Here is a 27,555-nt window from a genome sequence, read left to right on the forward strand (position 1 = left end):
TATTAGTATAAGTATATATGTAGATCTAATAAACACAAGGTAAAATAACATGTAAGCTATACCACCTCCCTTACTTTTTATGGATATGATTACATGTGGTCTTACTGTGAGTAGGAAGAAAGGGGAACTAGACTAAATAGCCTCTGGAGGTAGATCTTTCAGGAAATTTCTGTGTCCCCACTCTTGGCAAATCCATGCAATCAAGGAACAGTCGAGGTTTGAAAAGAACTCTAGAGATCATCTAGTCCGACTCCCCTGCTCAAAGCAGGGTCAACTAGATGAGGTTGCCCAGGACCATGTCCAGTCAAGTTTTAAATATCTTCATAGATGGAGACTCCACAACCTCTCTAGGCAACCTGATCCAGTGCTCAGTCACTCTTACAGTAAAAAAGGTTTTTTACATTTAAATGGAATTTCTTGTATTTCAATTTGTGCTGATTGATCCCTTCACTGGATACCACTGAAAAGAGGCTGGCTCCATCTTCTTTACTGCCCCCCCATCAGGTATTTGTACACATTGATAAATTCCTCCCTGAGCCTTTGTCGTGGTTTAGCCTCAGATGGCAACAAAGAACCACGTGCCGCTCGCTCGCGCCTTCCTAATACAGGAAGAATCGTAAGAAAAGGCAAGACTCTTGGGTTGAGACAAAGGCAGTTTAACAGAACAGCAAAGGGAACAGGCAAACAACAACAACAACACGGATGGGGAATATACAAACACGATTACGGAACCGCCGCTCCCCGCCGCTCGCCGGCCGGACCGGACCCGGGACGCCCCAGCCCGCTTTTAAGCAGCAACTTCCTGCCCCCTCCCCCGGCAGCTCAGGGTGGGCGTGGCTCACATGGCATGGAATACCAGGAAAAATTAACCCTATCCCCGCCGGAACCAGGACATTATCCACCCCTTATTCCATACCATCTATGCCATGCCCAGCAGGTTCCAATGAATTGCCACCACTTTCCCCTGTTATATATATATATATATATATACACACACACATATAATGCCCTTAGTTTATGGGCCATCCCTCCAAAGTGTCCGTTGAGTTCTTTTAATCCACGGCTTTGGGCTCCATCTGTTAGAACAGTCTCTCAGGGCAGGTGAGATGCTGGGTGGTGCTGGTCTGTTGCATGCTGTATTTTTCGGAGCTTGTGACTGGTGCACCTGGTGTGGCTCATGCACGCAGTCCGTGGGCTGAAGATGTAGATCTTGAGGAAACTGCTGGGCGCCAGCTGCTGAGATCAGTTCTTATCCCATCATCCCTGTGCCTTACTTGTAGTACAACTGATAGCAATTATGGCAATGAGGACATACAGTGACAGTGTTACTTAGCAATTAACAGCACACAATCTGATTCATTGGCTATTCTCGCCCAAAATCAGATCCCCATGAGGTACACATCGGACTTCCCCATCCTGCCGCATCACCCACCAAGTGCACCCAGGTCCTTGGGCAAAAGCAATCCCACGGATGGGTTTGCCTTTGCCTGAGGCAGGACTAACCCAGACTGTCTTCCCTAGCATATTCTTCATGTGCACTACGGGGACTTTATCCCCTTCTATGGTATGTGGAAATTTTGATTGGGCAGGGCCAGCCCGATTGTTAGATCCCCTGGTGTTAACTAGCCAGGTAGCTTTTGCTAAATGAGTATCCCAGTGTTTTAAAGTCCCACCACCCATTGCTCTCAGTGTAGTTTTTAACAGTCCATTGTATCGTTCTATCTTCCCAGAGGCTGGTGCGTGATAGGGGATGTGATACACCCACTCGATACCATGCTCTTTGGCCCAGGTGTCTATGAGGCTGTTTCGGAAATGAGTCCCGTTGTCCGACTCAATTCTCTCTGGGGTACCATGTCGCCACAGGACTTGCTTTTCAAGGCCCAGGATAGTGTTCCGGGCAGTGGCATGGGGCACAGGGTATGTTTCCAGCCATCCAGTGGTTGCTTCCACCATTGTGAGCACATAGCGCTTGCCTTGACGGGTTTGTGGCAGTGTGATATAATCAATCTGCCAGGCCTCCCCATATTTGTATTTCAGCCATCGCCCTCCATACCAAAGAGGCTTCAAACGCTTGGCTTGTTTGATCGCAGCGCATGTCTCACATTCATGGATGACCTGTGCAATAGTGTCCATGGTCAAGTCCACCCCTCGGTCACGAGCCCATCTATATGTCGCATCTCTCCCTTGATGGCCTGAGGAGTCATGGGCCCACCGAGCTATGAATAGTTCACCCTTATGTTGCCAGTCCAGATCCACCTGAGCCACTTCAATCCTAGCGGCCCGATCCACCTGCTGGTTGTTCTGATGTTCCTCCGTGGCCCGATTCTTCGGTACGTGGGCAACTACATGGCGTACTTTCACAACCAGATTCTCTATCCGGGCAGCAATATCTTTCCACAGTTCAGCAGCCCAGATGGGTTTGCCTCTGCGCTGCCAGTTGCCCTGCTTCCACTGCTGTAACCACCCCCACAGAGCATTTGCCACCATCCATGAGTCAGTGTAGAGATAAAGTACTGGCCATTTTTCTCGCTCAGCAATGTCCAAAGCCAGCTGAATAGCCTTCACCTCTGCAAACTGGCTCGATTCACCCTGTCCCTCACTGGCTTCTGCAACCCGTCGTGTAGGACTCCACACAGCAGCCTTCCACTTTCGATGCTTTCCCACAATACGGCAGGACCCATCAGTGAACAGGGCATATTTCTTCTCATTTTCTGGCAGTTTATTATATGGTGGGGCCTCTTCTGCACGCGTCACCTCCTCCTCTGGTGACATTCCGAAATCCTTGCCTTCTGGCCAGTCCATGATCACTTCCAGAATTCCTGGGCGACTGGGGTTTCCCATTCGAGTTCGCTGCGTGATCAGTGCAATCCACTTGCTCCATGTAGCATCGGTTGCATGATGTGTGGTGGGGACCCTTTCTTTGAACATCCAACCCAGCACCGGCAGTCGAGGTGCTAAGAGGAGCTGTGCTTCTGTACCAACTACTTCCGAAGCAGCTCGAACCCCTTCATATGCTGCCAATATCTCTTTTTCTGTTGGAGTGTAGCGGGCTTCGGATCCTCTGTATCCACGACTCCAAAACCCTAGGGGTCGACCTCGAGTCTCCCCTGGTGCTTTCTGCCAGAGGCTCCAGGTAGGGCCGTTCTCCCCAGCTGCGGTGTAGAGCACATTTTTAACATCTTGTCCTGCCCGGACTGGCCCCAGGGCCACTGCATGGACTATTTCCTGTTTGATTTGTTCAAAAGCTTGTCGTTGCTCAGGACCCCATTTAAAATCATTCTTCTTCCGGGTTACTTGATACAGAGGGCTTGCAATTTGACTGTAATCTGGGATATGCATTCTCCAAAAACCCACAATACCTAAGAAAGCCTGTATTTCCTTTTTACTAGTTGGTGGAGACATAGCTGCTATTTTGTTGATCACATCCATTGGAATCTGACGGCGTCCATCTTGCCATTTTATTCCTAAAAACTGGATCTCCTGCGCAGGTCCCTTGACCTTACTTCGCTTTATAGCAAAACCAGCGTTCAGAAGGATTCGGACTATTTTACTCCCTTTCTCAAAAACTTCTTCTGCTGTGTTTCCCCATACAATGATGTCATCAATGTACTGCAGATGTTCTGGAGCTTCACCCTGTTCCAGTGCAGTCTGGATCAGTCCATGGCAAATGGTGGGGCTGTGTTTCCACCCCTGGGGCAGTCGATTCCAGGTGTATTGGACGCCCCTCCAAGTGAAAGCAAACTGTGGCCTGCACTCTGCTGCCAAAGGGATTGAGAAGAATGCATTCGCTATATCAATCGTGGCATACCACTTGGCTGCCTTGGACTCCAGTTCGTACTGGAGTTCTAGCATGTCCGGCACGGCAGCACTCAGCGGTGGCGTGACTTCATTCAGACCACGATAGTCTACAGTTAGCCTCCACTCTCCATTAGATTTTCGCACCGGCCATATGGGACTGTTAAAGGGTGAGCGAGTCTTGCTGATCACTCCTTGAACCTCTAGTTGACGAATCAGCTCATGGATGGGAATCAGAGAGTCTCGGTTAGTGCGATACTGCCGCCGATGCACCGTTGTGGTAGCAATCGGCACCTGTTGTTCTTTGACCCTCAACAACCCCACAACAGAAGAATCCTCCGAGAGACCAGGCAAGGCAGACAACTGTTTAACTTCCTCTGTCTCCAAAGCAGCTATGCCAAAGGCCCAGCGGTACCCTTTTGGGTCCTTAAAATACCCTCTCCTGAGGTAATCTATACCAAGGATGCATGGAGCCTCTGGGCCAGTCACAATGGGATGCTTTTGCCACTCATTCCCAGTTAGGCTCACTTCTGCCTCCAGTACAGTCAACTCTTGGGATCCCCCTGTCACCCCAGAAATACAAATGGGTTCTGCCCCTCTATAGCTTGATGGTATTAAAGTACACTGTGCACCCGTGTCCACTAGAGCCTTATACTCCTGTGGGTCTGATGTGCCAGGCCATCGAATCCACACCGTCCAATAAACCCGGTTGTCCCTTTCCTCCACCTGGCCGGAGGCAGGGCCCCCCTAATACTGGTCATAGTATCCATTACTCACTTCTTGCATAAATGACTTGGAAGTTCCTTCAAGAGGATCAGAAGCAAGATCAGGCCTTCTGCTTTGTCTGGGGAACGGCCCACTGGAAACTGGGGCGGCACTTTTCCTGGAGGGATCCCCTTTTGTGGTTGTCCTTCCTTGCAACTCCTGTACCCGTGTCCGCAGGATCCAAGTAGGTTGTCCATCCCACTTCCTCATGTCCTCTCCGTGGTCCCGCAGGTAGAACCACAGGGTGCCTCGTGGTGTGTGCCCTCTGTACTCTCTCTCTTGAGTGGGGAAATGCCTGCTTCTAATAGCTGAGATGCTGGCCCGTGCAGGTGGGGGGTAGGACATATTCTCTTCAAGTTGCTGGACCTTCCGGGACAGTTTCTCCACAGCTGAGACAAGGGGGGAAGAGAGACTTTCTTCATATCGCCGGAGCCGGCCAGCTACCTCATCCACCGTTGGTCCCTCTTCGCCTTTCCATTCCATTACTGCCAGGGAGTTGGCATATGACGATGGTGCGCTCCGTACAAACTTCCGCCACATGGGCCTTGTGCATCGCACCTCATCAGGGTCTGTGGGTAAGTCTGCATTGTCCAAGTCATAATAAATCATCTCCCGCACAGCTAATTCTCTCAGGTACTGGATACCTCTTTCCATGGTAGTCCACTTGCTTGGCTGACATACAACATCCTCACTGAAGGGGTACCTCTCCCTCACGCCTAACAGGAGTCGTTTCCAGAGGCTGAGGGCTTGGGTCTTTTTCCCAATCGCCTTGTCAATGCCGCCTTCCCTAGACAGGGATCCCAGCTGCCTGGCCTCCCTACCCTCTAATTCCAGGCTACTGGCCCTGTTATCCCAGCACCGGAGCAGCCAGGTGACAATGTGCTCGCCTGAAAGTCGGCTGAAATCTTTTCGCATATCCCGCAGCTCACTCAAGGATAGGGATCAAGTAATTATCTCTGGTTCTGCCTCTTCCTCCTGCTCTCGTGATGGCCCTGGTTCATCATCATCTCTTACTAAGCGAACTGATTTCTTTGTGTACTTCTTCTTCTGTATGGGGGCAACTGATACCGGCACGGGTTGGTTCCCTGGTTCAGTGGCAGTGGCTGCCGCAGGGGCAGTGGCTGCCGCAGGGGCTGCTGGTCTGGTTTCCATCTCTTCCCCTTGAGGGTGCTGCATAATTCTGAGCAGTGCCTGGTAGATACTGGCCAGGGCCCAGCACAGCGCGGTGAGTTGTGCCTCTCTAGAATAGCCACAGCATTTTCCCTTCAAATATTCTACCACTTTATCAGGGTCCTGTAATTGTTCAGGGGTGAAGTCCCAGACCATTGGAGGCGAGTAGTTCTCTAGGTACCTGCCCATGCTCTCCCACATGCCATGCCACCCCTGACTATCCAGCCTCGGGGGAGATCTCCGGGTGGTAGTCTTAAATAGTCGCTTAACCCTAAACAAGACCTGGAACGTATTCAGGAGACATAGCACTAGGAACACACTAGTTTGAGTATCCCAAGGATATTCAAAATTCTCAAAAGCTGTCATACCTGACCCGAAGGAGAAAAGGGAGGCAAAAGGGCTGGGGAAATTATTAACAAATTCTGAGAGACGGTGTCCAATGTACGGACAGGACAGCAAAACCACATAAACACCCCAAAATAGCCGTCTGAACAGTGATGTTATCATATCATAAACAGATAACGCACAGGACAGCAGAATGATAATCCTCATCCCTCTTCCAGACATGGTAAACAGCATCGCAGGGAGTACATAAGCCATATAGGAATTTATGTAACACAGCCATGAGAACAAACCAAGCAACATGATGACCAGTGACTATTTACCTAATAAAATAAATGCATACAAAAAAAAAAAACCAAAACCGTTTTTTCCACGTTCTAGTTGGATTCTGTCGTTATCTCAACCCTTCGAGCCCCACGTTGGGCGCCAAAAAGGACTGTCGTGGTTTAGCCTCAGACGGCAACAAAGAACCACATGCTGCTCGCTCGCGCCTTCCTAATACAGGAAGAATCGTAAGAAAAGGCAAGACTCTTGGGTTGAGACAAAGGCAGTTTAACAGGACAGCAAAGGGAACAGGCAAACACCACCACCACCACCACCACCCACCACCCACCACCCACCACCCACCACCCACCACCCACCACCCACCACCGATAGGGGAATATACAAACACGATTACGGAACCGCCGCTCCCCGCCGTTCACTGGCCAGACCCGGGACGCCCCAGCCCGCTTTTAAGCAGCAACTTCCTGCCCCCTCCCCCGGCAGCTCAGGGTGGGCGTGGCTCACATGGCATGGAATACCAGGAAAAATTAACCCTATCCCCACCGGAACCAGGACAGCCTTCTATTCTCCAGGTTAAACAATCCCAGCTCTCTCAGCCTCTTCTCAAATGCCAGACACTCCAATACCTTAATGAACTCTTTGCTGGACTCTCTCCAGTACGTACATGCCCTTCTTGTGCTGGGGACACAGGACTTCAGGTGTGGTCTCTCAGCAGTGTTGAGCAGAGGGCATTAAAAATGTCCCTCAACCAGCTGGCAACACTTTTCCTAATTCAGCTCAGGATACTATTTGCCTTGTTTGCTGCAAGGGTGCATTGCTGGCTCCTGTACAACTTGATGTCCAACAAGACTCACAGGTCTTTTTCTGCAAAGCTACTTTCCAGTCAGTTAGCCTCCAGCCTGTACTGGTGTCTGGGGTTATTCCTCCCCAGGTGCAGGACTTGGCATTTTCCTTTGCTTAACTTCATGAGGTTCCTGTCAGCCCATTTCTTTGGTCTGACAAAGTCCTTCTAAGTAACAGCAAAACCATCAAGTGTATCAACCACTCCTTCCAGTTTTGTATCATCTGGAAACTTGCTGAGGGTGCACTCTGTCCCATTGTTCAAGTCATTAAGGAAGATGTTAAACGGTATTGGCCCCAGTATAGAATCATAGAATCATAAAATGGTATGGGTTGGAAGTGACCATCAAAGATCATCTAGTCCAACCCTCCTGACATGGACAGGGACATCTTTCACTAGATCAGGTTGCTCAAAGACCAACCCAACCTGACTTTGAACACTTCCAGAGATGGGGCATCCACAGCTTCCCTGGGCAACCTGTTGCAGTATATCATCACCCTCTGTCGCGTTAAAAGGACTGTAGTTTCGATATTTGTCTGTCAGAGTCCCAGGACTTTCACTGATTTACTATCAGAGTCCCACCAAAGGACTTTCACTGAATCAGATTCACAAATAATCGAAATTCGTTATTTTATTGAGAGCGACAGTTGCAGATTCGAGATTGCCGTTGATAAATTCACTGACTACAATAGCGCTAATTACTTAAGGTTAATATTGCTAGCAAAAATAACAATAGTACAACAACCCGGGGTAACATTCCCCAGAGGGTGAAAGGCGCAGCGCTTACCCAGAAAGGCGTCCCTGCCTGGGGTGGAGGGAGAGAACACAGCCTGTCGACTGGTCCGTCAGGTATCAAGTTTCTTCTCTCCCAATTTAACAGTCATTTTCTCCATCCTTTTATCCCCAAAATTACAAGGTTTCCCTCCCCTAGGTGACGCATAGTATGATTTGGGTGGAGAGACGAGTGCTATAGTCATATATGTTTAGCATGATTTCTAAAATCTTCATTAGCATATACAGGGGTGTCAACTTTAATATGCATTTCACAGGTAATGAGGCAAAGGTCAATTATCGGGCATGGTAGCCTCTCAAGGAAACAAAGAGCTACACAAAGTCTCTGTTATCTTGATTTTACTGTCTCTGCTGACGAAAAGCAGGGCTGTCCTGGCTCCACAAGACTACCCCGTCATTTATGTATCCTGCGATAGCCGGACAAGTCTTCACTCCCCTGGGCTGCACAAGAGATAGCAAAGCCAGTCTTAATTGCTCTTTGAGCACAGAGACTTCACCTCATTATCCAAATTCCAGACCCTCATCGTAAAGAATTTCTTCCTTATGTCCAGTCTAAACCTACACTCTTTCAGTTTAAATCTGTTGCCCCTTGTCCTATCACTACAGGCCCTGGCAAAAAGTCTTTTTCTATCTTTCTTATAAGCTCATGTTATATATTGAAAGGCCACAATAAGGTCTCCCTGGAGCCTTCTCTTCTGCAGGCTGAACAACCCCAACTCCCTCAGCCTGTCCTCATAGGAGAGGTGCTCCAGCCCTCCGATCACCTTCATGGCCGTACTCTAGACCCGCTCCAACAGGTTCATGTCTTTCTTGTACTGAGGACCCCAGAGATGGACACAATACTCCCGGTGGGGTCTCACCAGAGCAGAGTACAGAGGCAGAATGACCTTCCTCTACCTGATGGCCACGCTTCTTTTCATGTAGCCCAGGATACAATTGGCTTTCTGGGCTGCAAGCGCACATTGTTGGCTCATGTTCAGCTTTTCATCCACCAGTATATCCCCAAGTCCTTCTCTGCAGGGCTGCTCTCAATCCATTCATCTCCCAGCCTGTGCTGATGTTGGGATTGCCCCAACCCAGGCGCAGGACCCTGCACTTGGCCTTGTTGAACTTCTTAAGGTTCGCAGAGGCCTACTCAAACCTGTCAAGGTCCCTCTGGATGGCAGCCCTTCCTCTAGGGAATCAACTGCACCACTCACCTTGGTTTCATCTGCAAACTTGCTGAGGGTGTATTCAATCCCAATATCTATGTCATTGATGGATATTAAATAGTATTGGTCCCAGTATGGACCCTCGAGGGACACCACTTGTTACTGGTTTCCACTTGCACATTGAACCATTGACTGAAACACTTTGGACACAGCCATCCAGCCAGTTCCTTATCCATCTTACAGTCCATCCATCAAACACATATCTCTCCAGTTTAGACGCAAGAATGTCGTGGGAGACCATATCAAAGGTCTTACAGAAGTCCAGGTAGATGATGTTCGTAGCTCTTCTCTTATCCACTGATGCAGTCACTCTATTGTAGAAGGCCATTAGATTAGTCAGGCCTTTCTCCAGTCACCAGGGACTTCACCTGACTGCCATGACTTTTCAAATATGATGGAGAGTGGCTCGTCAACTCCATCAGCCAAATCCCTCAGGACCCTGTGGTGCATCTCATCAGGTCCCATGGACTTGTGTATGTTCGGGTTCCTCAGGCTTGTGCTTTTTCAGATTGGACTTCAATTCGATACTGGGCTCACGATACCAATAACACCTTTCCAATGCTATCTCCTCTAGATAAGGCACAGGTACTTGTTGAGGACACCTGAAATACAAGAACTCGAGAATCTGATATTAACAAAGGATGTAAAGTAAGAGGAGAAGTTGGGTTATGATGTATAGGGGAACCTTGTAATGCCTTGGACCAAAATCCTACAGGTTCTTTCTGATTTTTCATCCCAGTCATCTGCCACAATCACGAGACTGTATCGCCTGGAATTGTTACTTCTAATTCAAAAGGGTATCCTTGCTTAGGAGTGTATAATTGTGCATGCTCAATCAAAGCATTTTTGCAGTCATCAAAGGCTCCTTGTTGCTGCCTGGTCCCCTGCCAGACAACTTTCTTCCTAGTTAATTTCTGCAGAAGGCACATTAATATCACTAAATGTGGGATAAAAGTCCTCCAATACCCTAAAAGCCCCAAAAAAATCTGTAACTGTTTTACTGTGATTGGTAAAAGAAATCGCTGGACTGTTTGCTGTACCTGATTTGCTATTTCTCTAATCTGTCCATGCCAAACTATTCCCCAAAATTGTACAGTAGTACTAGGGCCTTGTATTTTCTTTGGATTAAGTGCCCGGCCTCAGTCCTGCAAATGCGCTTTCAGCAATTCGGCAGCTGCTTCACTTTCTTGTTGTGACTCTGCCATAATCAATAGATCATCAATATAATAGTAAACAGTAACGGTACCTGACCATACTGCTAAATCAGCTGCTATCATTAGGTGGCAAATGGAGGGACTGTGTGTGTATCCCTGAGGCAATACTTGTAAAGTATATTGCTTTTGTTCCCGGGTCACATCTTGCATTGAGGTGTCAGGCAGGGCGGAGGGGGGGCGCAGAGTTGGTGGTGGGGCTGGGGGCAGTCGGCTTTTTTGCATAAATGCTAACTTTTGCCACCAGGGAAACATTTCTGATGTTGTGATCCCATCTCTTTCTGATTGTGGAATACCAGCTTGTACAAAATCATTCCGCTTTTGTTTCCTTCTCACCCATGCTGTAACTGCTTTCTGTTTTGTCGGCTTTCCTTTATTGACCACCCACACAGATGGTCCCGAAATCACAGCCTGAGTTTCCCTCAAGGTATTTCCTAGGGCACCTACAGTACCCATAGCATTTGTCACTGCTGGTATAATCAAGGGATTTAGTGAGGCAGGCACTCCTCTCAAAAACTGCATTTCGATACTTCTCGTCACTGCTACAGTGTCCGGATTGCATCCTGTACCCAACACATGAGCCATCCCCATCTGCCGCACCAAATTAATACCTTTCTTGGTTGCACACCAGTTTCCAAGGGACAACACTAATTCAACCAGTTCTGTATATGCTGTTAAAACTGCTGCACACAACCACTGATACAACGTAGGTGCAATAATGTCTTGCCCGTCAGGACCTCTGACATTTTGCAGCTGAGCATCTCCTCGTATCTGATCACGAATGGGGACAGGGCTTAATAAATCTTTTTCACTCTCTGATAAATGGATAGATGCAGCTCCACTATCCCAAGCTGGCAGGATCCATGCCAGTATACCTTCCCCACTCTTTTGCTGATAAATCTCTCAAAATTCCCTTAACTCTTTCGGAGTGTCAGTACGCGCGATCTGCACTCCCCTGTCTGCTCGTTCCTGCTCCCCCCTCATTTGAATGAGGGGTCGTGCTACCACCACCTCACTGCTTTTTAAGTCCACATCAAATTCAAACTCAGTCTCAGAGTCAGAGGGTTCACTCCAAATATTTACATCCCATTCCTCGGGATCCCATGACCATTTTGTGGTGAGAGCACGAATTTGGGAAATTGAAAGCTTACTTTTCCCATATTTCTCCCTTTGTTCATTAACAATACCCGCTACCAACCGGTCTACATTATCTTGCAGCTCATGGCACCACTCTGCTTGAACAGTAATTACTTCTTGCGCGATCTCCTTTGCATCCTGTAAACTCCTGTATTCCTTTTCCAACTCTCTCACTTTACTATGTAATGCAACGACTTCACAATTAAGAGCTCCAAGTCCAGTAGCTAACAGCCAGCCTAATTTCCCTGCTGATTCACATGAAGAACGCGATGCTGTTTTCCACAGCAACTGACGCATAGCCGTTTCAATTGCCTGGGGGGTAATCACTGCTCCGTCATCTAATTCAGGCCATGCCTGTGGCGGAGTCAGTTGAGCCAGAAAAGCAGCAACAGGAGTCCAGTATTCAGTACTGGGCCATCCTGAAATATAGGAAGACATCTCAGTTTCCCCCCCAGCCCACCATTTTTTCCTCAGCCATGGCATGGTTGTTCCTGGAGCTGCTGACTATGCCAAATGTGTGAGCCGATGCAGGCAGGACGCAGGAACAACCACACACCATGGACGGAAAGCAAAGAACAAATTTAATCTCGATACCTCACTGTTGTGGTTTTGGCTGTATTGGCCAAGCAGAACAACAGATGGCCCTCCCCCACCTCTCTCCTCAGAGAGGAGAGGAAGAGATAAGGAGATTTACGAGTTCAGAAAAAAGAACTAAACTACTTTAATGAAAATAATAATAAATAAGAAAATAGTAAATAATAATAGAATAATAAAAATTAAAGAAAAAAGTATACAATATACATAAAACCGTATCCAGCTCCCAGGATGACGATCGCGTCACCAGCAGACACAGGGAAAGTCCCAGACTGGAGTCAGCAATGGACAGGAGCTGAATTCTGGAACTAGAGTCAGGAGTGCTCGGATTGGGATCAAAGGCAGACGAACAGACAGGGTCCTCCTCAGATATCAGCCACTGAAGGAAGAGAGAGTTGCCCCTTTGATCCCTCAGCTTTTATACTGAGCGTGATGCAGATGGGATGGAATAGCCTGTTGGTCAGTTTTGGGTCACCTGTCCTGTCTGCTCCTCCCTGCAGGTGGGACCCCTCTATGCTTCTGCGCTTCCGACCCTCTAACGGGGCAAGCAGCGAAGTGAGTTGACCTTGGTTGTTATAGCAATAAGTCTAAGCAAGAGCCTCTGTGCATACCATTCCTTGGTATAATCAGGTCTTATCACTCTGAGAGTGAACAGTTTCTGAACAATATGCTGTTAATTTCAGAGTTTAGTCAGTTAGAAGAGGCCCAGCTAAAAAGTAAAATTACAAATCAGAAAACTGGTTCTGTTTTACCTCAAACCAGGACGCTCACAGACCAGGGAATCTCCGAAGCAACATCCGGGCAGAGGCACACAAGCAGGGGACACAGGCACCGCGGCGCGAGAGAGAGTTCTTGTTAGCAAGAATCCTTGGCAGCGAGAGAGTCCTTGTTAGCAAGTACACGCGCGGACTCCCTGTTCTCGCTGCTATTTAAAGGGTTCAAACAGGCATAGTTTTCCCACTGTGCTTTGATCTTCTTCAACAACAGGCCAGGATTCTCAAGCGGCTAGATAAGGTGTCCCTGAGCCCATCACAGACTTATGTCATCTAAGTGCAAGTGTTTTTCTTGCAAGCACCCAAGCCTGAGTAACAATTAGTGTGATATATGTGTTTCCCAGCACACCGGGTGCAAGTCCCTTGAGTGTATTTACAATCCTCCTCGTCGATCTTCCATTGCTTTCCCACAGACTGTATCAAAGGCCTTGCACAAGTCCAGGTAGGTGATATCTGTAGCTCTTCCCTTGTCCACTGATGCCGTTCTCCATCGTAGAAGGCCACTAGATTAGTCAGGCATGATTTTCCTTGGTGAAGCCATGTTGGCTGTCTCTAATTGCCTCCCTGCCTTCCATATGTTTCGACATGTCTTCCAGGAGGATCTATTACATGATCTCACTGGGCACGGAGATGATGCTGACTGGTCAGTAATGCCCAGGGTCCTCCTTTATACCCTTTTTAAAAATGGGTGTTTGCTTCCCTTTTTCCAGTCACCAGGGACTTCACCTGACTGCCATGACTTTTCAAATATGATGGAGAGTGGCTCGTCAACTCCATCAGCCAAATCCCTCAGGACCCTGTGGTGCATCTCATCAGGTCCCATGGACTTGTGTATGTTCGGGTTCCTCAGGTGGTCTCAAACCTGATCTTCTCCTATAAAGGGAGGGACTTCATTCCCCCAGTCCTTGCCTTCAGGTTCAAGGGCTTGATAGATGTGGGAAGAGAAATTACCACTGAAAACCGAAGCAAAAAAATTGTTGAGTACCTCAGCCTTCTCCATGTTCGTTGTCACCAGTTCTCATGTCTTATTTATCAGGGTGGGTACATTTTCTTTAATATTCCTTTTCTGGCCAACTTACCTGTAAAAGTCCTTCTTATTATTCTTTGCACCCCTTGCCAAATTCAGCTCCAGCTGCACCTTGGCCTTCCTGCCCCCATCCCTACACAGCTGGGCAGCGTCCCTATAGTCTTCCCAGGATGCCTGTCCCTGCTTCCACTGCCTGTGCATTTCCTTCTTGCCCTTTAGTTTGACCAGCAGGTCTCAACTCAGCCATGCTGGTCTCTTGCCTGCCTTTCCTGATTTCTCTTACGCCTGGGGATCAAGAGCTCTTGTGCTGTGTGGAAAGTGTCCTTAAAGGTCTGCCAGCTCTCTTTGGATCCTTTGTCCCTGAGGGCATCTTCCCAGGGGGTCCTATTGATTAATTCCTTGAAGAGGTGGAAGTTTGCTTTCCTAAAATTCAGGATCCTGACTTTACTCTTCACCTGGCCCATAGCCCTCAAGACTCTGAATCCCACTCAGGGCATGATCACTGCAGCCCAGGCTGCCACCAATCTTGACCTCTCTAATTAATTCATCTGTGTTGGTGAGCAAGAGGTCCAGTAACCCTTCTCCTCTGGTTGGTCTTTCCATCACCTGGACTGAGAAATTATCCTTGATGCACACCAAGGGTCTCCTGGACTGCTTACAGCTTGCTGTGCTGCTTTTCCAGCAGATGTCAGGGTGATTGTAGTCCCCCAACAGGATCAGAGCCTGTGAGCATGGAACCTTACTTCCTGGAGCTGAAGTAAGAATGCTTCGTCAACCTTATCAGTCCCTGGGGTACACCACTCATGACTGGCTTCCAGCTGGATTTCATGCTGCTGATCACAACCCTTTGAGTCTGGCAGTTCAGTCATTTTTCTGTCCGCTTAGCCCATTCCTACCTCATTAGTTTGTCTGTGAGGCTTTTATGGGAGACAAATCCCTGATTGATTCCACACTTATTTGCCCCTGTAGGGAGAGATCTGAGAAACATAAATCCATTTATATGTCAGGAAGGAGTTAGGGCCAGCTGTTTTGGTTGCAAATCCAAAACATAGCACCGTAAGAGCTGCTATGAAGAAAACTAACTCCATCCAGTAGATAAGTAATTGTACTGGCTCTAGGTGACCGTGCTTGAGCAGGGAGGTTGGACCAGATGACCTGCAGAAGTCCCTTCCAGCCTCAGTCATTCTGTGATTCTCAGCATGTACTTTTCCTCTCTTTGTCCTGCTCTTTTCAGGTAACTATTGCTCCATCCATGCACATAAGTACCTAAAGAGCCAATTCACACAAATTCGTGCAGAAGAGGCTTTTATGACTAGTCTTTATGTTGTGTAAACTTGAACTGTAGAACTCTGTACTGTGAGATATTGTAGATGTTAAAAGTTTACATAGCTTTAAAAAAAGCCACGGGTAAATTCACAGAACTATTGAGTGAGGAATCTTAATATAAGACTCTACATCTGGCTTAGGAAATTCCTGAGTTGTTTGAGATTGGGGAGCATTCTGGAGACTATTGCTATTTACTTGCCCTGTTATTATGCCCTTCCCCAAGGGTCTGCGATTCACTCCTGCAGGGAGCAGGTTCTATTCTAGATGGCCAGATCTAGTGTTAGCTAGCTACTCTTAGGATGATCGATTACTGAGACAAAAGTAGAAAGATTCTTTTGGTGGGGTATCTTGGTGAAATTTTGGAATATAGCTACTCTGATAGTCTCTCTAAGCTTTAATTTATGAAACAGATAAGTTTTATTTATAAAGTATATGAATTAATTTTGGTTTTTCCCCTTAACCTGTCTGATGATTCTGTCTTGCAGAAAGCACCTCTACTACTACATTACAGACCCAAAATGGACTTGCTGTAGGAGAACTTTATTGTCCTTCTGGACAGTTTGTTTTGCAGAGACTATCATCTGGCACCTTAGTGCAGCACTTAACTCTCATGTGACACGAACCAGCAGAATCATTTTGGAAGACTGTAGTACTTCTATAGCAGACTGTCCTGAATATTTCTAAGGATGTGCTGCATGGATTTTTGGACAAAATAAAATAAAATATTTATTTTTGTACAAATGAAATAAATCACAACTCAACAGGATTCTACCAGCACTGAGTTTACAGGTAGTAAAAACACTTCACGGTTCCATGGAGCTCAGCCTGATTCATCTATTTGTATTTACACAAAAATAAGTTAAAATGGTGTGGGAGAGATTTAAAATGTTGCTTTTAACACCAAATTACTACATTTACTTTTTTTTGGTCTTTAAACTTTACAATTTGTTTCAGTATGTTTTTCTGAGGTGTTCTTGTTTCATGTAGTAAGCCCAATTATGTCAGCTTTAATCAAGCTGTTCTACAGAGCATTGAACATACCTAATGATACAGTGACTGGCAATATTTATTATGCTGCATTAAAAACTTCCTGAAAGTCTGGAGATCAAATTACTTCATTAGTTTTGCACAATGTTTGTTCTTTATTTTGTATTTCAGTAATGGCTTAATATCCCCCCTTTGCATGTTGATTTGAAATGAGTTCACTTGATTTTTTAAAATATGCTGTAATATTTTGCCATGGCATAAATTACATCCAATCATAACAAATACTCATAAGTGCTGAACTTGTGAAATTGTTTTAAAGCAAATATGTCATATAATTGGTGCTTGCAAAAATCAAATTTTACTTTAGGGAGTATTTGCTATTTCATTAGCTGTTAAAACTATGGCTGTTGGGCACCTTTTAAGTTGATGTTGCACAAGTTTCCATTTCACTAACTAAAAATTCTTCAGTTAACTGCAAACCAATTCTGTGTTTCTTTTACTGTTTTCTATATGAAAACATAGCTGTTTATAGCTCAATCACTATTTATCTTTGAGGTCAGATTAGATTACAGGGGCACCATCTGGCCTTAACTGATAATTTTGCTTGTGTCAAGCCCTGAGAGATGCAAACTACCATATGTGTATGTGTGTCTGTGTACAGACACGTGCGCACCTTAGAGAATCCACCCTCAGTAGTGCTTAGCAGTGTTGACTACACTGATTGAAAGGCTTTTTAAAATAGTCAGCTTCATAAAAATGCGGTAGTAGTTGAAAGTGACTTCTGCAAGCTGTATGCTGCATAGCATTATATATAGCATGGATGCAAGTGTGTCTGACATGGGGTCTTAAGTAACTGAAAAGAAGATAAGCAGTATTATTAGCAGCTGGAGGCTGACAATAATTTTTAACTCTTTGAGTTTTCCTGTCAGCTGAAAATGGCAGTTATATCAAACACTTTATTTTTTAATAAAATGTCAATGGCTAGGAAAATCAGTATTGCCTGTTTGCACTGTCCTGCTTTTTCCAGCTGTGCTCCCCTACTTTGCAAGAAAGCATTCCTTAACATTACTTGATAATAGGAGGTTGATCTCATAAGAGGCTTATTCAAGTATTCTAAATACTACTGCCTCTTCTTGAGTTTTCCAAGCACCACATTGCTCTATGCATCTCCTATGCTTTTCTTAATTGAACTTTTCAGTTCTTCTTTTCCTAGTTCTGCTGTTGCCAGAGGGAAGCTCTAAGTTCACTTGTTTGTCTTAGGAAACGGGGCCCTTGTTTTCATTTATGGCCACAGATGGTGAATGGTGAAGAAGTTGAAAGAAATGCAAAGAGAAAGAAAAAGTCTACTGAACTATGGGGATGGTTAAGAGAGTCATAGTAAGGCCAGTGGAGTACTGCCATCTCTGCAAATGATGATGGGAGACCATTACATTTGAACACCTGAGTTGTTAGACAGGACTTCTTTATGTTGAGGCTTAGAGAATGTGCATGTGATGGAATTAGAAGTTTGCTCTGGTTTTGCTATACTGTTTCTGGACTCGCTTACCTGCAATTTAGCTTTTTATCTGCTTTTAACATTAATAGAAGTGACAGAAGAGGACAGGTGAGATCTAATTAGTCTCTTTTTTTGGTAGTTTTTCTCAGAATAGTGAATACAGGTGATATGGATGTATATGTCAGTTAACATAAAAGGCCTTTCTGGAGCTCTTCATGTGGCTGTCGTATACTTCCCAGTGTAAATCAGGGGTTGGTTCCAGTTGGTAAGGCCTCCAGAGAGTGCAAATATGGTTATAAACACCCATCCTCCATGCACCCCTAATGTACCTGACACAGACATGGAGCTCAAGCCCATAGACCATGTAAATGCCTAATTCATTGTTCAACTATAGTCTAAGGGTTTAATAAATATATTTGTGATTGGTCTACCTCAGTATATATACACTGTGGAACCGTATTGCAAGATCAGATGTTGATGCAGTGCTGTTGAAGTGTATTGGGAGTTTAGTGTTTCCCTGTGTAGCTCTACAACTGAAAGAGGTTAGCAGTTACAAACCTGTAAATTCAGAAAGCTCTCTGCCATTCAGTTCTAAATCTTGCTCTAACAGTCTATAGTATAGAATATATGTTTGCAAGTTTGTAACTACCTTTGGAATCACTCAAATTTGTTACGGTGCTATATCAATATATTTAAATCTGTTTATATAGGTACGCATCTGTAGCCAGTGTTAACACCTATAGCTGGTGTTTGCTCATAATTGTGTGTAACTGCTTTTGTAATGTGTTTAACCTGATAAAACCTCAGCAGTGCTTTTAAAAACAAAACAAACAAAAACCCCCAACCACAGCCCTATTATCACAATAGATATCAACCTTACAAAAACTATTTTCCATGGGGAGGGATGGAATGGCGTCTGCACCATTTGTTTGCTTTCTAGCTTTATAGAAAGACTAGACTACAACTGAATTCGATTCAGAGACAAGCCTTGGGGTCAAAGTTCTGTTTTACTTCTTTTGAAGCTTAAGAAACAGTTGATTTAATGTCAAGATTATATTGGCTAAACCAATACTTACTTCTCTTTTTTTTTTAACTTTTAAATCTGCAAGTTGGACTCAGTATAGATATTTCTTGAATCCTGATGAGGTCATGATTAATTTATTTTGATCTTAATGAAGACAGCATTACTGTGAAGTAATTTTTACAGCTACTTACACTGGTAAATAATTGCGGTTAAAAGATATCTTGTAGCATTATCCTCAGCAGCAATGAGACTAAGTTATCCCAGGCTCAGAGTCTCACTAGATATAGTTTTCATTAAAAATAGGTAACTCAGAGAAAATATATAATATTGAATTAAAATAAGATTTGGGAGCTTGGAAAAATTAACTTTATAAAAATTATTTATTATATTAAACATTCTGTTTTATTTTATCATTAAGAGTATTTTTTTGGTTTCAAAGGTCCAGCTTTATTTGCAGGCATATAAAACTGTAAAAAGTTTTTACAACTTCTTCCTGTTATATTAGATTTGAATGGCTTTTATTTGTATGTCTTTGCTATGTATGGCTAAAGAGCTTTGCTTTTTCTTTTGTGCCATTGGTTAGAAACATGCATTTATAAGCATATGTTTGAACTGTAAATGTAGCATCTACTTCTAAATTGAAAAGCAAGGTAGATGGGGATTTTCATATATACATTCTGTGGGGTTTTGCTTGGGATTTTCATTTGTGGTTTGTTGGATTTTTTGTGTTTTTTTTAAAAATGAAGTTTGGGGTTATAAAATCTTTCAGTACAAGAACTACCCATCAGCAATATTTTAAAATGGATGATCTAGCAAGAAACTTCAATATGAATTGTGGAAGTAATATGCAAAAGATGCAGCCTATCCAAAATTGGTTTGTGCCATTGTTATGTCTGGTATCTTTGTGTGTCATCTAACCTGAGAATATTTATTTTTATTGGTTGTGCAATGATATACACAACCCTGTCACCTCTGGGAATGTGGGACTGAAAAATGAGACTACATTTATGAAGGTACTATTTTTTCAATAGACTATGAGCCTTTGAAGGCTTATCTGGCTATATTGTTGTTATAGCGGCACAATTAGTCTTAGGAGATTTACGTTTCTTCCTACTGGATGGTAAATGAAACTATACAGCTAGCCTATTTTTCAATTATATGAATCTTACCATTGAGTTAAGTATAATTGGGAAGAGCCAACTGTTCAGTACAATAACACAATATTAATAAATGCATTTTCTCAGCAGTACTTAAGAAATGTATTTAGTACATAAGGCTGAATTTTACAGAAAAATCTAGTTTCTGTATTTCCTCAGGTAATTGATTCAGTTTGGACATTTCACTGGAGATGTTAATACAATCTATGCTTCAGTTTTTCTGCCTGAAGTTAATTACAAGAAAAAAATGTCATAAATACTAGAATTTTTGCATAAGATTCACTTAACTGTAATTGAGAGGTATTGACTTCTGTCTCTTTTAAAGGTGCAGAGAGAGCATTAAGGTGCCTAACATCAGCATGGAAAAATAATGCCTGCTTTCATCAAAATCTGTAATCATGTACAGACACTCTCTAGGTACCTGCCTTTTGTGGGAAGCCAACAGTCATATTTTTGCAATTGAGTTTGATATGCCTATACACAAATTTAAACCTCTGTTGTTGTTTGAGCCACTTGAGTGGATCCTCAACGCTTCTTGGAAACCTTTTGAAGCCACCATGATCTGCTGAGGTCAGATTGCAAGATAGGGGCTAAAAGGCCAATTCTGCAAACTCTTACAGTGGTAACTTTGTTACTAACCTAGATGGTTCTGCTGAAAGCAGTGGAATCATTCATGTGGACAAAATTGCTTAAATGTGTCTGCAAGATGGAGTCCTAATTTTTGAAGGATGGACTGATGTTTCTGTATCTTTTAACTTAAAAAGCATTGGTTTAATAAAGTTCTTTTATCCAAGTAATTTAATTAGACAAAAATAGTTTGTTCTTTTTCTGCAACAACATTAAATTAAGGTTAAAGGACGATAAACCAGTACAATCACTAACCATTTATCCTTGATATGTGGCATAATAAAGACACTGAAGCTATCACAGTGTAAGACCATATTTTTTACTTGGTTTCATCTGAGAGATTACTTTTTTATACTGTTTCCTGTGTGATTTTTGTACTATTGGTGGCTAGTTTTGGTCTGAAGAAGCCTTTTGGGATTATTGCTTAATGTTTTGATTTTACGATAGTGATGCTTGTATCCAGTGTTTTGCCAAATAATATTATATGCTTGTTAATAAAAGTAAAAAAGCTAACTGAAATCCTGCCAGGCTGGTGATAGTTGTTCCGTTCCCCCCTCCCCATCCCGCACATACTATATTATGTGATCTAGTCCTTTATGTTCTTAAACACAGTGTGACTGGAAGAAAAATGACATGCATGGTTCTGTAATCAATCTTTATTCACATCTTACTCAGTTGAGATGTTGGCATGACCCAAAGGAGTATTTTATGACATGCGATGCTGAAATGTCTGTGCCAAATGTGTGGCCATAATTGCCTATCAGTTAATTAACATGTCTTCTGTTGAGGGGACAGGAAGCAGGCACTTTACCATTTTCATGTATTTGTGAGTATAAATATACTTAGAATAGAATATAGAATAGAACTGCACACGGTATTTAAGGTGAGGCCTCACCAACACTAAATACAGTAGGATAATCACCTCTCTTGACCGGCTGGTTATGCTGTGCTTGATGCACCCCAGGATGCGGTTTGCCATCTTGGCTGCCAGGGCACAGTGCTGACTCATATTAAGCCTAATGTCAACCAGCACCCCCAGATCCCTTTCTACAGGGCTACTCTCCAGCCACTCCTCTTCCAATCTATACTTGTGCCCAGCATTACTCCATCCTAGGTGCAGAATCCAGCATTTAGACTTGTTAAATTTCATCCCATTAATCATAGCCCAATTCTCCAATCTATCCAGATCCCCCTGCAAGGCCTCTTGTCCTTTGAGAGAGTCAACAGCACCTCCCAGTTTGGTATCACCAGCAAACTTGCTAATGGTGCATTCAACTCCTGTATCCAGATCATTGATAAAAATATTGAATAGGACTGGCCCTAGAATTGAGCCCTGAGGAACACTGCTGGTGACTGTCTGCCAGCCAGATGTAGCCCCATTCCCTACAACCCTTTGAGCCCTGCCCTTCAGCCAGTTCTTCACCCAGCACACTGTGAATCCACTCATTCTACAGTTGGACAACTTGTCCAGAAGGATGCTGTGAGGGACAGTATCAAAAGCCTTACTAAAATCCAGAAAAGCTACTTGCCCTACTTATACATGTTACTTTAAGTTTTGCTCTTATCTGATGATGCAGATGCAGAGGGGTAGACCAGACTGTGACACTCTTTTGGACACGTCAGATTAAAAAGCATGCTAACCCAAATTCTGACTTTTCTCTTTTCTGAATAGGGAGAAAGAGGGCATAGCTGTCCCTGATGGGCTTGGGAGAGGGTATTCTTGCAGCATCTTCCTACAGTACTGTGAATTTACAGACTATTCTATTGCTGTTTGTATTGAGGAATGCAGAAGGGTTTGTAAGAGAAATCTAAGTATTGTTTTTGCAGAGGAACAACGTGGCCAGTCTGCAATGATGTAGCTAGGGAATGATTAACAACACAAAGGCTTATCAGGAGACATGCAGGAATGCTCATCCCTTAGACAAAGGAGAAACCAGTCTATGCCACATCGGTAGTTTAACGGGAGGATGAATGTTTAACTGAGACCAGCTACCATGGGCAATAATACCAAAAAAGGGAAGAAATAATCAGGTGAAGCAAGGGGTTTAGGAGGGGTGATGGGGAGAAGTAAACAGAGGCGGAGCGAATGGAAGTAGTTTTAGGCGAATCGGATAGGCTGTAAACCCTGAAGTACCTAGCCAATGGGGAAACAGGGGAGGGAAATTTCGGCCGGGAATAGGGAATAAAAAGAAGTTATTTTGGGACCTCAGGTGTGCCTACCTGCTAGGACACCCGCTCTTGCAGGAATGTTTAAATAAAATGTGCTTCGTATTGATCACTGCCTGAGCCGTTGCTATTGGATAAGGAGCGTTTCTCACAGATTCTTTTTCTGCTAATAAGTTAGGAATTGTCAAGAGTTTTTGGATTGGTTCAAAGTCAGAGGTTTATTCTTGCACACAGTTCTCACACCAATAGTAGCCACATATAATCATCCCAAGGAGATGCCACAGATTGCCACTGATTTGTTCATTGAAATACTAATTTCAAAAGATCTAACAGAGGAAGGTCACTTTATTATATCCATCTAAGAGTGGATAAGCATTAGCACTAATTCTACTGCCAGAGCAAACACTGCAAATTTTAAATCTTACATGTTCTCATTAGTGGTTTTGACACTTCCCCTGTCCTTTCTACTGCTGTTCATCTGTCTGTGAACTAGTTGATGACACTGTGCTGTTTTTAGCGAATTTCAGGAATCCAGAAAAAAATAGTGCTAGAAATGTTCTATTCCATAGTATTATAATTATAGATTTTATTTTTTCCAACTCCTGTACCATGCTGAAATAGTGAAACTAAAGTGACTGCTATCTGTAACCCAACATGTTTGGACAGAAGTACATAATGATATACAGTGTATAAGCTATGGGTTCTTAATTGGCATATGTTTCACAGAATGGTTGAGATTGGAAGAGACAGCTGGAGATCATGTATTCCAGTTCTCCTCTTCTCAAAGCACAGTCACCTAGAAGAGATTGCTCAGACACGTCTAGTCAGATTTTTAATATCTCTGAGGATGGAGACTCCACAACCTCCCTGGGCAACCTGTTCCAGTGTTCAATCACCCTCATGGTAAAAAAGGTTTTTCTTATGTTTAGATGGGATTTCTTGTATTTAAATTTGTGTCCATTGCCACTTGTCCTGTCACTGAGCACTACTAGAAGAGTCTGGCTCCATCTTCTTTACTGCCTCCCATCAAGTTTTAACACACATTGATAAGAAACCCCCCTGAGCCTTGTCTTCTCCAGGCTGAACAGTCCCAGTTCTCTCAGCCTCTCCTCATGTGTCAGATGTTCCAATTCCTTAATCAATTTTGTGGTTCTTTGCTGGACTTGCTCCAGTATGCCCATGTCCTTGTATTGGGGAACTTCAGGATTGGACACAACACAACAGATGTGGCCTCACCAGCGCTGAGCAGAGGATAAGGATCACATGTACTGGTGCATGGGATTGTTCCTCCCCAAGTGCAGGGCTTGGCATTTCCCATTGTTGAACTTCACGAGATTCCTGTTGGCCTGTTTCTGCAGCTTGTTGAATGGCAACACAACCATCTGGTCTATCAAACACTCTTTCTGGTTTTGTATCATCTGCAAACTAGCTGAGGGTGAACTCAGTTCCATTGTCCAGATCATTAACAAAGAGGTTAAACAGGATTCGCCCCAATAATGACCCCTGGGGTACACCACTAGTGACTGGATTCCAGATGGACTTCATGCCACTGGTCGCAATCCTTTGAGTCTGTCAGTTGAGACAGTTTTCAGTCTACCTCACTGTCTACTTATTAGCCTGTACTTCATCAGCTTCTCTATGAGGATGTTGTGGGAGACAATGTTGGAAGCTTTGCTAAAGTCAAGGTAAACAAATATCTACTGCTCGTTCCTCATCCACCTTAGCCAATCATCTCACTGTAGAAATCTGTCAGGTTGGTTAAGCGTGATTTTCCCTTCCTAAATCCATGTTGACTACTCCCAGTAACCTTCTTGTCTTTAATGTTTGGAAGTGGTTTCCAGGATTAGTTGCTCCATTGGCTTCCCAGGGACTGAGGTGAGGCTGACCAGCCTATAGTTCCCCAGATCCTGTCTTTCCCTTCTTGAAGATAGGAGTGACATTTGTTTTCCTCCAGTGTTCAGGAACCTTTTCTGATTGCCAAGACCTTTCAAAGATAATAGAGAGTAGCCTTGCAGTGACATTGGCTGGCTCCCTCAGCACTTGTGGATATATCTTGTAATAAGTAACTAAAGGTGATTTGCTGATCGAACAAGTTAAGCAAGAGGAACGAACCCATTGTGGCAGTCTTGAGAACTCCCTGTTTTACCAGAAGAGACATGTCCACAATGTTATCTTGCTACACCAACATGGGAACTCCTGTTTGACAAAAAGCTTAACCACAATGTTATCAGAATGTATTGTTTTGAGCTGATTCTGTGACCAACATTTTATCTAAACTACCTCAAGCAAGAAGCTATGGAGGGGCGTACGGAAGATGTCGAAACCGACCTCCGTGAAGATAAAAAGAGCTGCTCAGCTTGCTTGAATTTGCGAGCCTTTGGTGGAGCTGCGACTCCCCGGCCGCCCAGCGCTGCTTTTGCCTTCCTACCTCAATAAATATTTATTGAATCTAATTTGGACTCGATTTATTTTAAATTCAACTATAACAAATTTGGTGCCGTGACTCGGATCCAGACAGCCGACTCGGAATTCAACTCTGGGAGGGCGCCCCATCTTCGGATGGTCCCGGAGGAGATTCCGACTTAGCTCACCTGGATTTTCCGAACTGAGATAGGAAAGCAAAAAGAAAAGAGAAAGGAGATACTGCAGTTCCCCGTATTTTTTGTGCACGAAGATCCGGACGAAGACTCGGGAGTGAGTAAGTATATTGCGGTTCCGTTCGGTCGGGGATTGGGTACCCGGGTGCGAGTGACTGAGACGTCCACTGGGCTTAGTAGCCCACCGGACGAAGTGAGTGTGGACCTCCTAATAGTGCGGTTCCCATTGTCCGCGAGGGCGTGGGCCACGAATGGAGGGAAGTGAGTGAATTTTGAGTGAAAGAAGGCACTTTCGGAAGATGGGACAGAAGAAAAGTAGGACTTCTGGTTCCATGCAGGAGATACGGGGTGGGGGTGGGCTCCCCGATATACCCCAAGATAGCCCGTTAGGCCTAATGATTCAATATTGGGATAGTTCCCCTTCTCGAAAAGGGAAATCCAAGGAGAAATTGGTCTATTATTGTATGGAGGTATGGGGAAGAAAACAGATAAGAAAAGATTTATATTGGCCAATTCATGGATCCTTAGAGGATTGGATATGCCAACAATTAAACATATATGTTAACAACAAACGACCATTTAATAAGGAGGAGAGTGAATACGCCTTTTTATGGATCCTGGGCACGGCTCAGGCCGATAATTTGTTTCCATTAAAAGAAAAGAAAAATGATAAAAAGAAAAGGTGGGATGTAGACGAACCTCCAGCGTCTCCCCCACCCTATGTCCCCCCTCCGCAAGGTCCTGAGCAAGATCTCCCTCCAACAGCCCCCACAGAACCTGGGGAAGAGGCTCCTCCTTCTAATCAAAGAATAACTAGAAGTCAAACTCGAGAAAGGAGGGAGGAAAACTTGTTGTATCCCTTAAGGGAGACTGCTATGGGGGGACCACAACCCGGAGTTGGATTTGTATCTGTACCCCTCAGCTCCGGGGATGTGAGGGAATTTAAGAAAGAAATGGGACACTTGTTAGAGGACCCATTAGGGGTAGCAGAACGTTTTGATCAATTCCTTGGGCCTAACATTTATACTTGGGACGAGATGGAGTCTATTTTAAAGATCTTGTTCACAAACGAAGAACGAGGAATGATCAGAACGGCAGGCATGAGGCATTGGGATCAGAGGCATCAGCATGGTCCCGCCGGAGATGTAAAATGGCCCTTACAGCGGCCCAATTGGGACAATCAAGACCCCGCACATAGAAATAACATGATTGATCTCCGGGATATGATAATTCAGGGGATTAGAGATTCTGTACCCAGAGGGCAAAATATTAATAAGGCCTTTAATGAACAACAAAAGAAAGATGAAACCCCCACTGAATGGCTGGAAAGATTGAGAAAAAGTTTACAGCTATATTCCGGGTTAGACCCCGATAGCCAAGTGGGTCAAGCCCTGCTGAAAACTCAATTTGTAGCTAAATCTTGGACAGATATAAGGAGAAAGTTAGAGAAAGTAGAAGACTGGCAGGAAAGGGGGTTAGATGAATTATTACGAGAAGCTCAGAAGGTGTATGTGAGAAGGGAGGAAGAAAATCAGAAGAAACAAGCCAGAATCCTGATGGCAGCTGTAAGGAAAGGACAAAATCAGGGCAGGAGAGGAGAAAGTCCCCGGAAGGGCCCAGTAGAACCGAGAAGAAGAAGATTTAGTTCGCAGGACATAGAATGTTTTTATTGTCGCAAGAAGGGACATCTACAGAGAAATTGTCGGAAAAGAAGGCAGGATGAGGAGATTTTTAAGGAAGATTAGGGGGGTCAGGGGCTCTATTTGCTGGGGACCCCTAAGGTTACCGAGCCCTTGATAAAATTGAAATTGGGTCCTCAGCACGAAGTGTTCGAGTTCCTTGTGGACTCGGGTGCCGAAAGATCAACAGTCCAAAAGTTACCATCTGGATGTGTTGAATCAAAGGATAAACTCCAAGTAATTGGTGCAAAGGGGGAACCTTTTAAGGTGCCCCTGATAAGGAATGTAACAATAGAAGCCCCAAATAAATATGGAGTGGGAACATTTTTATTGGTCCCAGAAGCTGAGTATAACCTCTTGGGACGAGACCTGATGGTGGAATTAGGAATCAATTTGGAAGTAGAGCAAGAGAAATTAAAAGTAAGATTATGCTTATTAACTGCAGAAGATGAAGCCAAGATTAATCCAGAAACTTGGTATAGCCCAGGGTCGGTGGGAAAATTAAATATCAAACCGATCACGGTCTCCATAAAAGACCCAGACCAGCCAATTAG

The 27,555-nt window shown here is 44.4% G+C and overlaps 1 protein-coding gene across 4 annotated transcripts in view; it reads left to right on the forward strand.

The window, feature by feature from the left end:
* Positions 1-16,543, forward strand: part of LOC141735520 (polycomb group RING finger protein 3-like) — a 108,185-nt gene extending 91,642 nt beyond the window's left edge. For 3 of the 4 annotated variants that reach the window (XM_074568435.1, XM_074568437.1, XM_074568436.1), the window contains one exon: positions 15,755-16,543. In XM_074568435.1, coding sequence (XP_074424536.1) covers positions 15,755-15,802 — 48 coding nt within the window. In that variant the 3' untranslated portion in view covers positions 15,803-16,543. The remainder of the gene's footprint in view (positions 1-15,754) is intronic. The other variant, XM_074568438.1, reaches the window with a different exon arrangement.
* Positions 16,544-27,555: the final 11,012 nt, after the last annotated feature.

Source organism: Larus michahellis, chromosome W (genome assembly GCF_964199755.1).
Source record: "Larus michahellis chromosome W, bLarMic1.1, whole genome shotgun sequence".
NCBI classification, from domain to species: Eukaryota; Metazoa; Chordata; class Aves; order Charadriiformes; family Laridae; genus Larus; species Larus michahellis.